At 42.5% G+C, this 16,097-nt stretch overlaps 1 protein-coding gene across 1 annotated transcript in view; it reads right to left on the bottom strand.

The window, feature by feature from the left end:
- Positions 1-15,847, bottom strand: part of shtd (shattered) — a 59,571-nt gene extending 43,724 nt beyond the window's left edge. Inside the window, exons 1-6 of the mRNA XM_068374971.1 lie at positions 15,694-15,847; positions 10,952-11,145; positions 9,872-10,100; positions 8,253-8,347; positions 5,470-5,626; positions 4,584-4,729 (exon numbers count right to left, since the gene is read on the bottom strand). Of these exons, the coding sequence (XP_068231072.1) occupies positions 4,584-4,729; positions 5,470-5,626; positions 8,253-8,347; positions 9,872-10,100; positions 10,952-11,113 (789 nt within the window). The 5' untranslated portion in view covers positions 11,114-11,145; positions 15,694-15,847. The remainder of the gene's footprint in view (positions 1-4,583; positions 4,730-5,469; positions 5,627-8,252; positions 8,348-9,871; positions 10,101-10,951; positions 11,146-15,693) is intronic.
- Positions 15,848-16,097: the final 250 nt, after the last annotated feature.

Genomic DNA, 16,097 nt, shown 5'->3' with positions numbered 1-16,097 from the left:
GGTACCCCATTTTACCAGGAGAAACTTCCGACTCGAGGGGTGGGCCGGAATTTGGAAGTAAGCGTCCTTGAGGTCTATGGTCATCATGTAATCTTTCTCCCTCAAGGACAGCAGGACTGACTTCGGAGTGTCCATTTTGAAGTCCGTCTTCCTTATGAATTTGACGAGAGCCGACAGATCTATAACCGGACTCCACCCCCCTGTCGCTTTTTCCACCAGGAACAGACGACTGTAGAAACCTGGACCTGGGTGTAGGATCTCCTCCATGCGCCCTTCTCTAACATGGAGGACACCTCCTCTTGAAGGGCGGCCCTCTTCAACGGATCCTTGGGAACCAGTCACTCCGACCGGATGGCCGGAATTAGAGGGGGGGGGTTCTGCTAAGAACGGTAACCTGTAGCCCTCCTTCAGTACGGACACTGTCCAGGGCTCTGCTCCGTGAGCTTTCCATGCTTGCCAATATAGTCTGAGGCATCCCCCAACCTGAGGCTTGGGCAGGGATATGGGGCCTCCCACTCTATTTCCTCCTGGAGGAGCGGCCTGAACGGCCTCTCCTGGAGGCAGAATAACCTGTCCTAAAGGAGGCTGAAGCTGCTGGGGCTCTTCTACGGGGGGGCTGAGGCGCTGAGGCCCAGGAGGAAGAAGGAGCTTCTCGCTTCGTCATGCTAGGAGAGGCCTGAGACGTCGCGGCACTGTCTGAGACTGACCTCTTGTAGGGCGGTCTCCTTATCGGCGTAGGCCTGGGTGTGTTTAATTCTTTCCTTTTAGACACTTTCTCCATGATCGTTTCCAAGTCCTTTAAGGGGAACAAGGAGTCACCCCACAAAGGAAGGCTCCTCATGGCCCGCGCCTCTCTGTCTGGGACCTTTCGGGACACCTTCGCCAGGATGGTGTCTCTCTTGCGAAGCACCCAATTTGCTGTCAGGGCGAGGGACTGGTAAGTCAGGAACTTAAGAGTCTTGCCCCCGGAGGTGATAAGTTCCCTCAGGAGGCTTTGCTGTTCCGGGTCTGTAGGGTCGAAGGTAGCTTGCACCCCTACTAAAGTGGAAGCCCACCAGTCTAGCCAAGAGGAGACGTGTACCAGGTCCCTAGACATTTCCTCCATCATCGCAGCCTCCGATGGAGAAAAACAGACTGGGGCTGAAGAGGCTCTGTCCTCCGAGACGCCCTGCCCCAGAATGTCTAGAGAAGGTTCTAATTTGCAGGCTCCCGGCCGTCGTCCTTCTGGTACATAGACCTTGCTCTGCGTTTTGAGTCCCTGGAGCAACTTAGAAGAGCTCTGAGTCTTGGGGGCTTCGGCATTACCTGCCACCACTCTATCCATGTGCTCCTGTCCCAGGACGAGATCCCGGGCTAAAGGAAGAGCCAGGGAAGTTTTTGGCTGGGCAGGGGCCTGCATCAGCCGGATAAGGCTGGACCTCCAATAGTTCTCATCGGTAGCTGCCGGTTCTTCAATCTTGTGATGCCTCCTGATTAGGCCAATCACTCTTCTATAGGCCGAGTCCTCCGTCAGGGAACCCTCTCTACCGTCGGCCGAAGCTTCGGCTTGAGCCCGGGGAGCCGGGTCACCGGGCACTCCCATCGGGCGCCTTGGTCCTGGCACAACAGGCACTCCCCTGCAGAGGTACTGGTCCTCCCCGGCGGAGGTCTCCGCACCAGGGGCGGGGGTTAGGACAGGCATCGCCGAACCGGCGAGGACTAGTGTCCGATCATGTTCCCTGGGGGACGAGGACGCGGATCCCGTGGGCTGACCCAACAGCGGGAACCGTTCCTTAAGGTCCGAGGGCCGCACCAGTTGGGCTGGTTCGGCCAGGCTGCCCGTAAGGAAGCGCGGTTCCCCCCGCTGGGCGGGGTGAACCGGAGGCTTCGCGGTCTTACGCCTGCCTGCAGAGGCCTTATCGCGTATCTCCCTGCGAGGGTCATAACCATGCTTGGAGGATGGTCTCCTTGGCGAGAAATCCCTGGACCGCCGGTCCGGGGGACACTGTATCTCCGACTTACGGGGTACGAAAACCCAATCGCCATCGGGTGACCTACTCCTCCTGTGTTTTCTTCGTGGAGAACGGGAGCGCCTCCTGCTGTACCTGGAACGTGATCTTGAGCAGGAACGCCTGCTCCTGGACCGCTCCCTCCGACGCCGATGTTTCCTCCTGGCTTCTTCTCCCGACGAGAAAGACTCCTCTGAGGAGCCCAACGTCACTGTACCTACCGTACGGTGGGCGGGAGCGGGGACCGCGGGGGTCTTCGCGACTCGTTGTGTACCCGAGGTAGAGGGTTGCAGGAATTCTTCAGGAACTTCCGTGAGAGGGGTTGGAAACGAGGGTTGGCGCCCAACACTAGGGAACCAGGAATCCAGGCCCTCTTCCATCCGCATAGGGGACCTACCTGGTGTCTTAGGGAGCTTCCATTCGAAGGCATCACTCCCTGCGGAACCTAACTTACCCTGGTTGTCGCCGCCTGCTGAAGAACCTGAAACACAGGCCCATGAAGGGGGCGAAGACACAGAAACAACGTTGCTACACCACAAGGGGTCATCGGAGGAAACGTGCCCCCCAAGCACAAGGGCCGAGTCTCCAGAGCTCCCGGACACAGCACTACCGGGCTCCTCACTAGCCCGAGAAGGCCCCGCAACCCCCACTTCACATTCACCAGACTCCTGGGGAAGAATGCTCGGTTGCTTCCCCACGATGGACTTACCTCGTCCCCTACTCTGGGTAGGGGAAGGCGAGACAGAAGCCCTGTCGGACCGTTCACTGGGCGACGGTAGCGGCGAAGAAACACTAGCTTTTCTGGGTGAACGCTTCGACGATTTCTTCTTCTTCGTGCCGTAACGCACCCACTGAATATCACTCCAACCAACACACTCGAGGCACGTATCCGAAGACGAAAAAACTTTGCCCCTACAGGAAGAGCAAAGGGAGTGAGGGTCCACTTCAGGTTTGGAGAGGAACGCTCCACACGATTTTCCGGCTCTAGGCCCAGGACAACGGCGGATCTGCTCCATAACGCACAAACACAAGACACAGGAACGCAGGGAATTAAAGGAATACACTGGGGAAGCACAAGGAAGGGAAGTGAACACACAGGAACACAAGGGATAAGCACAAGTTACCACGCGGTAAACACGTGGGACACACGCGTCGCACACAAAGGGTCGAGAGGGAACGAGAGCGACGTGGTGACACGTCGCGACCAGAGAACTTACTGACGCTCATGACCCAAGCGGACCTCGACCTAGCGCAAAAGCTACCCTCGGGGCACGTTCTCTTACACCCGAGATAGCCCTCCATAGAAAACGGGTTTTAGGGTATCCTACACAAAACTCTGGTCGGTAGAGAGGAGATTACAGGTAACTCCTAAGAAAGTAGTTCGAGGTAAGTATTCGTGTTGGAAAAAACCATTTTCCGTGGAAAGGTGGGGCTTTAATTTTCTTAACACTTTCTCCCCCAAAGAACATACTGGTTGCAAAACACTGTTAATTACACGTTTTTTCATATTTTTGATAATTTTATGAGAAACTTCAGGCATTTTCCAAAAGAATGAGACCAACCTGACCTCTCTAGGACAAAAATTAAGCCTGTTAGAGCAATTCAAAAAAAATATATAGCAAAATGTGCTCGAAATTTAACCTTATGGTGGGGGTAAAAGAGTTAAAATAGTATGAATCCAAATCACTTTCTCTTCCCAAGGGAGATTAGTTCATCAAACTTTCAACGGGGCTCCAAAAGGCACTAGAAGAGTTGGAAGACCCAGGCCTACATGGATGGTAGAGTATTAGGAAGGAGAAAGCAGAAAGGAAGATTTAGAAATTAGGAGAATTTGATGGTAGAGTATTTGGAAGAGAAAGTAGAAAGAAAGATTGAGAAATTAGGAGAATAATCTGATGGTAGAGTATTTGGAAGGAGAAAGCAGATAAGAAGATTGAGAAATTAGGAGAATAAACTGATGGTAGAGTATTAGCATGGAGAAAGCAGAGAAGAAGATTGAGAAATTAGGAGAATAATCTGATGGTAGAGTATTAGCATGGAGAAAGCAGAGAAGAAGATTGAGAAATTAGGAGAATAATCTGATGGTAGAGTATTTGGAAGGAGAAAGCAGAGAAGAAGATTGAGAAATTAGGAGAATAATCTGATGGTAGAGTATTAGCATGGAGAAGGCAGAGAAGAAGATTGAGAAATTAGGAGAATAATCTGATGGTAGAGTATTAGCATGGAGAAAGCAGAGAAGAAGATTGAGAAATTAGGAGAATAATCTGATGGTAGAGTATTTGGAAGGAGAAAGCAGAGAAGAAGATTGAGAAATTAGGAGAATAATCTGATGGTAGAGTATTAGCATGGAGAAGGTAGAGAAGAAGATTGAGAAATTAGGAGAATAATCTGATGGTAGAGTATTTGGAAGGAGAAAGTAGAAAAAAAGATTGAGAAATTAGGAGGATAATTTGATGGCAAATCTTTACTGAGACAGCCTCTGTAACGTTTACAACGCTTCCAGAAGGCTAAAATCAATGACAGCAAAACAAATTGCACTTCCCGCAAAAAAAATTACCAACAAATGAATCTCAGAACACATGTCGTAAAGCTTACTTCAGAAGTGGCGCGACGAACTTTCCAAAACGTGTGAGTGTTGTTGCTTGAATTATAAAGGATACAAAGAGATGGATCGCCAGAAATAAAAACAATCTGCTGAGATAAATCGTTCATAAATACGGCACCTCCTGATCCACTGTAACCTGCAGATGAGGAAACCAAACATAAAAGTTTCAATGTTTTATATTTACTAATGATGAAGGATTTTAGAGATGTTAACATCAGAAATAAAATGGTTACATTTAACCAGGCTATATGAGATGCACCTTTGGTTATGGTATCATTATGATCCTTACTGTTACAAATACAGTATCATCACCGTCATTGTCATTAGTATCATAAGTCACACTGCAGCCTTTTTAAGAAAGGCAGAATGCTACAAATCCAAGGGTCCAACTGGAATTCTCTTGCTTGAGAGTACACTTGGGCACACTATTCTATATTACTTCTCTTCCTCTGGTTTTTTAAAGTGTTTAGTTTATATATGAAAGATTTATTTTAATGTTGTTACTGTTCTTATAATATTTCATTCTAAATTTTAATTCCTTCTCTTGTAGTTTCTTTATTTCCTTTCCTCACCGAGTTGTTTTCTCTGTTGAAGCCCTTGGGCCTATAGCATCCTGCTTTTCCAACTAGGGTTGTAGCTTAGCAAGTAATAATAACAATAATGATAATAATTGCAACCAAGTATGGACATAAAAACCAAGTACAGAGAACACTATAATATAAATAATGAATTTGAAAAGCAGAACATAAAATATGAAACCAGAATTATACAAAAATGCTCAACAAAAGAGTATTTAAAAAGTTTGAAGTTCTTTCTATAAAACAGTACTATTGCGATCCTTTTATTTTTAAGAGAGTAAACTACGAGTTAACTTACTAGTTTTACTCAGCAATGGATTGATTTCATCCAACGGATGCAAAAGACTGTAAAGCAAAGGCAATTTCTCTCTGTCTGACTTTGGCGAAGCAATTTCATAGGCAGGCACTTGCCGTTCCAGAATAATTCCATATCTGCAGGGCCATACTCTTCTCACCTGGAAAGAAGTCTACATTAATCATCTGCTATTTACAGCATTCAAATTTGATTTTTACATTTTACACCACTACGCAAAAACATTCTATTCTTTATTAGCATTTGTGACAAGAATGAAGACATTTAAACTCATTAATGAGCTTTAGGACAATATTTTAGCATATCAATAATATGCTACATGTGCCTCATTCAACTGCTACTCGCTCATTGTATTCATGAGGTAACTCAGTTTGTACATTCAAAATAATTCATTAACTAAAATTTATTTCAAATTCTGTTAAAAACAAAAATTTCTTGGAAAAACTGAAAGCAAAATAGAGGTCAAGTAGTAGAACATAATTTGGTTAAGAAAAACATTAGTACAGTATTTTAAAATTTCTTGAAATGGAAATCTTAAAATCCTGAAATACCTGCATTGTCTGTTCTTGTAATTGCAAGTTTGTTTTTATCAAATTCTAATTAGTTTTATAATTTATGTGATAAAATCAGTAAATGCTAATTTACAAATAACTTGTTTCATTATACGCCCATACTTCTGAAAAGCGTAATTGTGTATCGGTGGAGATCCACAAGATGTAACACCTAACACAGTTAAATTATTAGTACTGTAGTTCAAATACTCCTGGCAGGTTGGCATATGCTCAACAATTTCTCTAGTACATCCCATGCCTGACCACTGTCAAGCCAAAAGACAGCTTGGAGGGTGGCAATGGCAGAAGCTCAAGTCCACCAACTCAAGAGTACGAGAAGGATGTGCCTTCTCTAAGTCTCTCCATGGAGAATTCCCCCGACAGTGCATACACTGACACAAACGACCTTAATGTCTCGAGAGTGGGTGTGGCAGGATCTTGTTTGGTTGATCGGAAGTGAGAGAGTTCTCAGGTCCACAGATCTGACTGTTATCTCGATCCATGTCCAACTAGCGAGATCCAACCAAGGAATCTCAAGATAATGCCTTGCCCCTTGAGGAGCAAGGAAATGCTAGTCAATGACCAAGGCCCAACATCGACGAGTGCCAGAAAGTCCACAAAGGAACAATAGGACTCAGATTTTCATGCTTCCATTGTAATAGTCCCAGGTTTGGTACTTGTAGAGCAAAAGGACCCCAAGTACCCTTATACTTCCCAGAAGTAGAGGGTCCAGCGGGCTGCTCCAGAGATCCACCCTCTTCTCAAGAAAAAGAGCGTCATGACCAAGAGACAAAGGCTGAGCATCCTTTGCCACAGACCTGCAGCCGTCAGCTTTACGCAAAGACGACCTCGAGAGGCCCATCTTCTCAACACTGGATATTACAGTATGTAGTCCAAAGAAGGAGTAGTAATCCATTGTCCAGGTAAGATGGGTGAAGGCAAGCACTTTATCTCTTGCAACACATGGCCAATAGGTGTACGTGGGCCGGCCCAGGGCCATGTAACTGTCTCATCTGGTTACTGGGTAGCCAGGGGAACCCAGGTCGTAACCACAAGGTGGGAGTGACACGAGCCATGGTCATGGCCCCATGCATAGGACCCAGAATGCTGTAGCACAGGGCCAAGCCTTCCTTACGTCACTCACCTTCGGCAGTCTGCAAAACCTGAAAAACTCGACAATGTAGATCTGAATTCTCCCTCCTCTTGAAGCACACTTCCTCGGCCTAAGCCAGGTGCATAATATGCAAAGGCTTCAGCAAATGGTGAACTCGATCAGGAGTGCAGTGCTTAAGTCTTTCAAGCAATGCATGGGGCTTGCCAGAATAATGCCGAAAACGACTTAGCTTCCAGCTCCTCAACAAAACCGCAATCCCATTGGGAGGCCACGATCTACAATGTAAAACATGGATAATTGCAAACAATATGCTCCAAAGTAGAGTGCATGAATGACCAGTTTATCCAAAATTAAACAAATATTCTTGCTTAGTTCCATTATTATTCCAAAGTTGCATTATCAACCATTCACTCTAAAAGGTAAAAAAATGAATACACAGCCTTGAATAGGACTCAACAGTACGTCCATACTCGTTTCAGCCAAAGACAAAAGTGGGCAGTCTTTGTCTGACAGGTGGTTGAGGCTACTTGCATGCACTCACCATCTGTCATTAAGTACCTCATTAACATCTGTCATTAAGTGCCTCGTTAACAATTTCCATGACCATTTCAGCTCTGCTGGAGGCAATTCCTCATCTTAAAGAATGAAAGGTTTGTATAATACTTTACATTGGAACAAAAACATTTGAAGTAAAAAGGCAAAAGATGTACTATGAAAAGACTTACAGGATGTCAAACTGCCCATCAATAAAGCATTTGCAATACACGTAAGTTAGAAGTTTTGAGTTTCCACAATCTTAACTGCAGTATTTGGTTAGGTGGATCATTCCATAATTTGGTAACTGCATGAATAAAATGTCTAAAATGCTGTGTAGTATTAAAAGGGTCTTTTATGAAATGAAGTTACATTTCGGCAATCTGAATATCAAAAAAATATAGGGCAAAGTGTACTGTTGGTAATTACAGTCATTAATTATTAAGCTCATAATTGGAATTTTATTACTCTCCCTATCATATAGCCTATATCTTTGGAACATACATGAGCAAATACATGTGTGATTCCAATTAACCATCTACATGCGAGTATAAAGCTGCTGTACTTACTGGAAATGGAAGAGAAACTGAATAATCCTCTCCATCATCTGTGTAAGCAGTCAGGGTATCACTTTCAACGATGCAAATGCTAGGTAAAGGGGTTCCTGAAAAAATCATACAATATCAAGAAGAGCAAACAAAACTGTTGCCATCAACTTGAAAAATGGAAATACATACATATACCAAAGGCACTTCCCCCAATTTTGGGGGGTAGCCAACATCAACAAGAAACAAAACAAAAAAGGGGACCTCTACTCTCTACGTTCCTCCAGCCTAAAATGGAAATACAAGAATTAAGTTCATACTTCTTTTTAAATCAACAACACTGAAATCTCTATGAACCTTCACTAATTATAGACTGCATTTTGATTTCTTGAAACAGTTTTTAATACTTACAAAAATAAGAAATTAAAATTATCGATATTCTTATGATATTTGGCATGAATGACTGATTCAGTGGAAATACTGTATACATAGTGATAAAAAGCAGAAGAAAATTTCTAAATGTATTTTATATTTTTCTTAGCTATACAAACCTGAGTCCTTTAAAATAAGGACCATGTCTTCAGTAGAGCTGGAATGACCATTGAATTTATTACATGGCAATTAACGACAGGTAGACAGCAACGGGGAGTACACCCTACATTTAGTATAACACCCTTAGGTGCTGGGGCTTTCTCACCACCACTCATGTTACAGGACAAGCCTTTACAGTCCTTCTGGGCTTTGGAAGGGGCACCACACACCAACCAGGCCTTTCACTACTGGTGTCACCAGCAGTGGAGGCACCGTGGAAAAAGTAGCCTTAACTACCAGCTCTCTCTACAAGGTCATGGACTACCTCACTGCAAGACCTACTGAGGCCCAAGCCATCGATGATGGGTCACAATACTCGTTTGCATATTTAACGGCAATGGAAGAAGAGCCTCCAACTTCCAATGGGGTGTGGAAAACAATACGGGAACCCCACTTCATCAAAACCTGAAAAGTCTGCTGACGTATCTCTAAGAGTTTACTCCTGATGCATACACCATGGGGACCAAGCCAGGGGTATACGCACAGAAACAGTGCTAGAAGGCACACCCAATGAGAGAACAGAAGAGGCGGAAGACCTCCTCAGTGTGTTCTTGGGTATGGCCAAGACAGACCCAAGAGAAGGCACAGCTCTCTTGCCCCTCCTCAACTTTTACGCCTGCCCTTCCACAGATAACGACCTACATTCAGCACATGGATGATTGTGAACACTCATGCACCATACAAGAAACAGTGTGTGCCTAAATCTAAACCAAATTTAGCCATAAACAAGGTTGCAACATCCACCCTTTGCCTGAAAAGTATGTATTTCTTGTTTCACAAGCAACACCCAGTATTCACTTCCTGTAAGAAAAAGAAAGAGGAAAAAGTTTGGTAAGGATGCAAGAGTACGTCCATACTTCTTGCACCTAAAAATAAAAGATAAGAGCTTTAAACAGGTGTGGAGGAGAGCTACTCGTCTGCAGTCACCACCTGTTGTTAACAAATTTAACAGCTGTTCAAGCTCCACTGAAGACATGTTTAAAGGACGAAAGGTTTGTAAGCATAAAAACAAATTAGAATACCATACTCCACAAATATTATCATAAACATACCTGTAGGCTCCTCAGGAACAGATTCTCCTAACAGCGTTGGCTTATCTGGGTACGTGTAGAAGGTTGTGAATGCAACTTGCTGGATTGGAGAGTCACAAGTGATGCATTTGATAATCTGACGACATCCAGACTGACCTGCGTGTCCTCGTGACCAAATCATTGTTGGCCCACAGACATAAACTTCCTCCTCTGTCAAACCATCGCCACTGATTCGGACGTCCCACCAGTCCTAATAAAGTAATATAGCATATGATAATGTTTACTTCCTCTTCTGTCAAATCATCACCATCCATTCAAGCATCCTTGCAGTTCTAATACATTACGGTACAGAATATAATGTATGGTATACTGCATTATATCTTCCTGGGTCATAAAATTCAGCTCTTAACTTTTTCATGAATAGTGCAAGACAAACATAAAAAGACAACTATTGGTTTAACAACAGACCAGATCAAATTATAAATATCTAGAGTAAAATACCCAACCAACTACATATGTTTTCTGCAATGACACCATCTTTCTTTGATGAAATTTTTTATAGCTATTCTTGGTCCAAAAATTTTTCAAAGTGAACGGTGGTTATTTGATTATAGTAATAAGACCTAATATATTACACCATAATTGGAAAGTGGGGCTCCAATAATAAGGTCTTCCTCCATATGAGAAAGAGATAGGTAAAGGTTTTATTTTAACTTTGTTGGTATTTAACTTTAGTACAGCAAACTTTATTAAGTATCCACATTTACACTTTTTTATATACAGTAATACAGGAACAAGTACCATAAATGTATAGCATTTATAGGCTATGGGAAAGCTTTTGATTCTGTAAAAATTTCAGCAGTATTGAAAGCCCTTCAAAGACAAGGCATAGATGAATCAAATGTTAAAACAACTTGAAGATATCCATAACTTAAAATCTTAACAACTTTCATGAAAAGCTTGACAATGCAATATAATACTTGGCTATCATATACCTTCCAAAGAATTGAAAACTTCCTTTACACAATGCAGGATTTTTACATCAGTCTCCTTACATAATAAAATAAATATAATCTCTTATAAGTGGATACCTGTACTTACCTTCGAACCATTCAAAGAAACTGTGTTCAGTTGTCGCAGAAGGTCTAAATGAGGTGGTGTAGGGCACGAATGTGAAGACTGCAGCCGAACCTCTCCCGGATGATGCTGAATATAATCCCTTCCGTACGGAACATACTCCTGTGCGTCCCCACATGATATCATGATGTCGTCAACATCCAGATTGATCACTGGAACTGAAACAGGGAAGACTGTAAGAATACAGAAGTCATCTAAAGAAAAGTCTACAGTACAGTACATACAATGATTCAGATATTTTCTACAGTACATACAATGATTAGTTCACCAAACTTTCTACTGAGCTCCACAAGGCCCTGAAAGATTTGGAAGACCCAGGCCTACATGGCTGAGGACTATGAAGCGTGAAGTAGGAGATGATGAATGGAGAAGTATTGATTTAAAAGCTCAAGATAGAGACGACTGGCAAAATCTTACAGAGGCGCTTTGCGTCAATAGGTGTAGGAGGAGATCATGATGATGATGATGATAGAAGGATGAAGATTCTCTAATGAATTCGATCTAGCAGTGTGAGTAGATCTTTAGCCTGAGACACAACTACCAAGTTTGTGGAGTAATGGAACTATAGCCTCAACCATGGTCCCACATAACTAATCTCCTATGAATTCGATCTGGGAGTGGGAGTAGATCTTTAGCCTGAGACACAACTACCAAGTTTGTGGAGTAATGGAGCTATAGCCTCAACCATGGTCCCACATAACTAATCTCCTATGAATTCGATCTGGGAGTGGGAGTAGATCTTTAGCCTGAGACACAATTTCTAAGTTAGTAGAGTAATGATGCTACATCATCAACCATGGTCCCACATAACTTACCTCTATTAATATAATCTTTTTTTAAAGTGATTTGTAGGTTTTCAAGCTATACAAACCAGGATCCCTTAAATAGGGGGATGTTTTCAGCGCAAGCTGGTTCCACGGCAAGTGGGAGAGAGGCCCTGTCCCTCCACCAGTCTGAAGATCCTCACTTTGACCTTTCAGCTCAAGACTGAGAGGGATGTTTGAGAACGGAAGTTTAACTTAAGGAAAGGTTTACTTAGCTATGAAAAATAAAATTTTTCTTTTTTTTTAATAATTTACATTTTTCCTCGCTATAGAAACCCTGTGGTGGATAACGGGGGAGGGTGGGCTGTGGCACCCTAGCAGTACCAGCTGAACTCGGTTGAGTCCCTTGTCAGGCTGGGAGGAACGTAGAGAGTAGAGGTCCCCTTTTTGTTTTGTTTCATTTGCTGATGTCGGCTACCCCCCAAAATTGGGGGAAGTGTCTTGGTATATGTATGTATGTATGTATGTATAGAAACCCGAGTCTTTTAATTGGTGTATGATTTCAACAAAGCTTAAAACTTGGCTGTAAAGATTATATAAAGAGGTGTCACTAGTTACAGGCAGGTGGTGGGGAACCCCCGGTACCCCTCAGCTCATTGATTAGCCACTTAAGACCTTCGACTAGGAATTCCATGGTGGATTGAGGCGGGAAGTTAAGTTAAAGGACTCAGGTTTGTATAGTTAGGAAAAATACAAGTCATTTGTGAAATGTCGCTACATGGATACAACCTTCGTCCTTTAATAGAAAAATTATCCTACGACCAAACTGGCTGGTATAACATCTCGGATGTCGTAGCACTCTTACCTAAAAAGGTGAAGGAGTGCTAACTTCCATCCACTTACATGGTTTAAGATAGATTTAAGCTTCTGCTGTTAGGAAGATAAACAATTCATGATACAGTACTTTATCCAGACTGGGTTACCTCGTCAGAATGTAAAGCCAATATAGATTAACGGGTTTACATTTATGTCTATCCTCCCCCTCATTAGGAAGATGAGGGATCTAACTTCTACTTTTACATAAGGTAGAATAGAGCTCAATATGGCATCTTAGCTGCATCCGTGTCCATTTCAGCAATGTGATATGCCAACTACTGCACCCCAAGGGAGGGGAAGAAAAGAGGAAAAGGACAGACATTTTTGCTCTTAACTTAGACTAACGCCACAACTGCTACTAAAGATAGCCTATGATGCTTCTTCTTCTGTGAGGAGCTAATAGCACTACACTACTTGTTAAGCGGCTATCACAGGTCTCAGAGAAAAAGTTGAAAGACTTCTGGCTACAATCCCTTGGGTAACATCACCGGGGTCACAAAAATGCCTTCCACCACTGGTGTCACCGGGGGAGACACTGGAACTGAGGCCACAGGGGGAGGGGTAGCCTTAGCTTCTAGTTCTCTCAAAAAAGGCAGCACAAACGGCAGGAAACTAGAAGGCTAATTTCTGAGTGGTGCAGCCAGGGAACGAAAGGACACTGCAAAATCTTTAAAAATGCATACAATGCAATACATGATGCGCACTAACAGCACTACCTCCTCCATTGGGTGGTGATTAATCTAGTCAACACTATCACAAACGCCATTGTAGAATCAGCTTAATTGGATGAATATTTATGTCACAAGAAAAGTTTAATTATGATGTCAAAGTGCATACTAATTCAAAGCAACTGCCTGTCACATAAAAAGAGCTTTATCTTGCATCAATAAAGGACAGTGAAAATGCTAAAAATAAACTTCCTTCTCCTTTCTGCCATTGACATTGGCCAAAAGAATGGATATCTTTTGTTTCTGGAAGACCATTGACCAATTACTGCTTACAGTAGTTGAGCAGAGCTAGTTATCATAGAACCAATATGGTTTATCTTTTAAAGATATTTGGAATGAAATATTTCTAAGTAAACTTTGGGATTCATTATCATCATAATTTTGATAAAAGCTGCGGCTTAGGCTTCCTGAATGAGGCCCCTTTTAGCAAGCTGAGGGCTGCAAATATACTAAGAGCTGTAAATTTTCGTAAATCCATGACAAATTCAACAGCTCACACTGCACGCCACCAATATACATTATAACCTAACATACTCATCCTGGACATGACTAAGAGTGCCATATCCTTACCTGGCTGCTTAAGGGCCTCTTAGACACCCCTTTTCTCTATCCTCATTATGAAAATTCCAACCAGTTAATGCGCACTCATGAGCACTAATATAATGCAATTGAAGAGGGCTGGAAATAACTGAGCCAGACCTGTCCATGACACAAGTAAATATCTCCAGGAACTTAAAATTTTTTACTAAGATAAAGGAATGCTGATTTACGAGAAATTAATTTTAAGAATATCTCATAAAATGTAACTTTTAGAGATAACTTTTTTCCAAGGAACTTTTTGTGCAGATTAGCGGTCTGACTCGTATGGCCCCTGTAACTATTAAGAACACTTGCGGTGTATGTACGATGACGGCCATGCCCCATAACTCCCATATTTTCAACCCTATCGCTAAAAATACGGCATCTAAGAGGGGTTACAGAGGGTGTGTTAGACCCCCGCAGGATAAGTAGGTAAGGATACAGCTTGTAGGTTAGGTTAGGTGGGGAAGTTTAGATCAGGAGGTGTTATATGATCGCGGGAAGTCTTGTCCGTCATTACGGAAAGTCTCCAAGCATTTTTATCGTCAAATAAGTAGTTTGACCCATACACAGTACTTTACATATCTACCCTCTGAAATAACAGTAAATAATCAAATCTCCTCAAATACGCAATATTTAGGTATAGCCTTACCCAATATTTAAAGGTTAAAAGGTTAAAGGTGTCTGGTTTCAGTTCCAGTTCCATCAGAATAGATGCTCACCAGAACGTCAGCCGGGCAAGCCCAACCCCCCACTGTGGTGCCCTACCACAGCAGTAGCCTCCCCAGTAAACAGCTTAAACTCACGGCCCTGGGCGGGGATCATCTCTTGCCACGCAAATGCGAGGCAAACACGTTACCCATGTACCATTCAGAATTGATGATTGTTCCAGGTTTAACAATAACCATATATATTATCATCAAAGTAACCAGTACTAGTGGTAAAATTATAGTTACGGACGGAACAACAACTTTTAACATGAAATATAGTTTTTCCTGTAGCAAATAATGTGCTTTTACCAAATTTGACCTTCATTTCAACAGCAAACAAACCAAAAACACGTTAGACCGTCTAAGAACGGGAATATTCTTTTATAAGTCTTATGATTCTTGCTCTGCCGTACTCTCGCTTTGCTCGTGGAAAAAGAAAAACATCAAGCCCGTGCACTGGCAAGCAGTACATGATGAGCTACGCACATTAATCCCGTTGATTATAATTTCTTAGATAATTAAGTTTTATTTGCAGTGCAAATGTGTCATTTTCGAAGAAAACGGACACTTTTCTATATAAAACACCTGGTTTTTAGTAGAAAAACTTTTTCTGTCCGTAACAATAATAAAACCTTCGTAGCCTAGGCTACATGAAAACTAGAATAGATAATTAATATAACCAACTCTTATGTTTATATATATGTTAAGATATACAGTCAATGCCGTCGCCAGTCTTGCATGGACTGCCTTTGGCTTTCTTAAAATTGGTAATTATCCAACAGGTGTCTCATATGGCATTTTTTTGGTTACAGCAAGGAGGTTAAATTTAAGGGAATATTGGACAAACAAGAACGCACAATCATAAACAATAAACACAATAATAACTTACAATAAACAATCTCGTATAGCCTGGGGCAGCGTTTAGCTTAGGCTAGCCTAAACAATGACAAAACTTCAGAATATCATAACATTGATTTATTTACTAATAAATAATAAGAGTAAAATAATTTATATTATTTCTTAAACAACTAGAATTAAAATCCACTCACCTAAAGGCCAGAACAACTAAAAATTGACCAGAAATATCCCTAGTAGGGAAATTGCAACCCTTCGTTCAAAACGAACGGATTGTTTACATTTGGTGGAAAGGCTAATGTTCCCCAAGACTAAGAAACAAGCTTTTAGAGAGAGTATATATCTCTCTCTCTCTCTCTTAATTGTCTTTACGTTTCCCCCCCCCCTCTCTCTCTCTCTTAATTGTCTTTACGTCTCTCTCTCTCTCTCTCTCTCTCTCTCTTTTCAAATTGACCGTTTCCTTCTCTCTCTCTCTCTCTCTCTCTCTCTCTCTCTCTCTCTCTCTTCTTTTCTTTTCAAATTGACTTTGTTTCCTTCTCTCTCTCTTTTTCTTTTCAAATTGACCTTGTTTCCTTCTCTCTCTCTCTCTCTCTCTCTC

The sequence above is a fragment of the Palaemon carinicauda genome, chromosome 6 (assembly GCF_036898095.1).
Source record: "Palaemon carinicauda isolate YSFRI2023 chromosome 6, ASM3689809v2, whole genome shotgun sequence".
NCBI classification, from domain to species: Eukaryota; Metazoa; Arthropoda; class Malacostraca; order Decapoda; family Palaemonidae; genus Palaemon; species Palaemon carinicauda.
The sequence above is the reverse complement of the archived record's forward strand: the minus strand, read 5'-3'. Positions and strand labels throughout refer to the sequence as shown.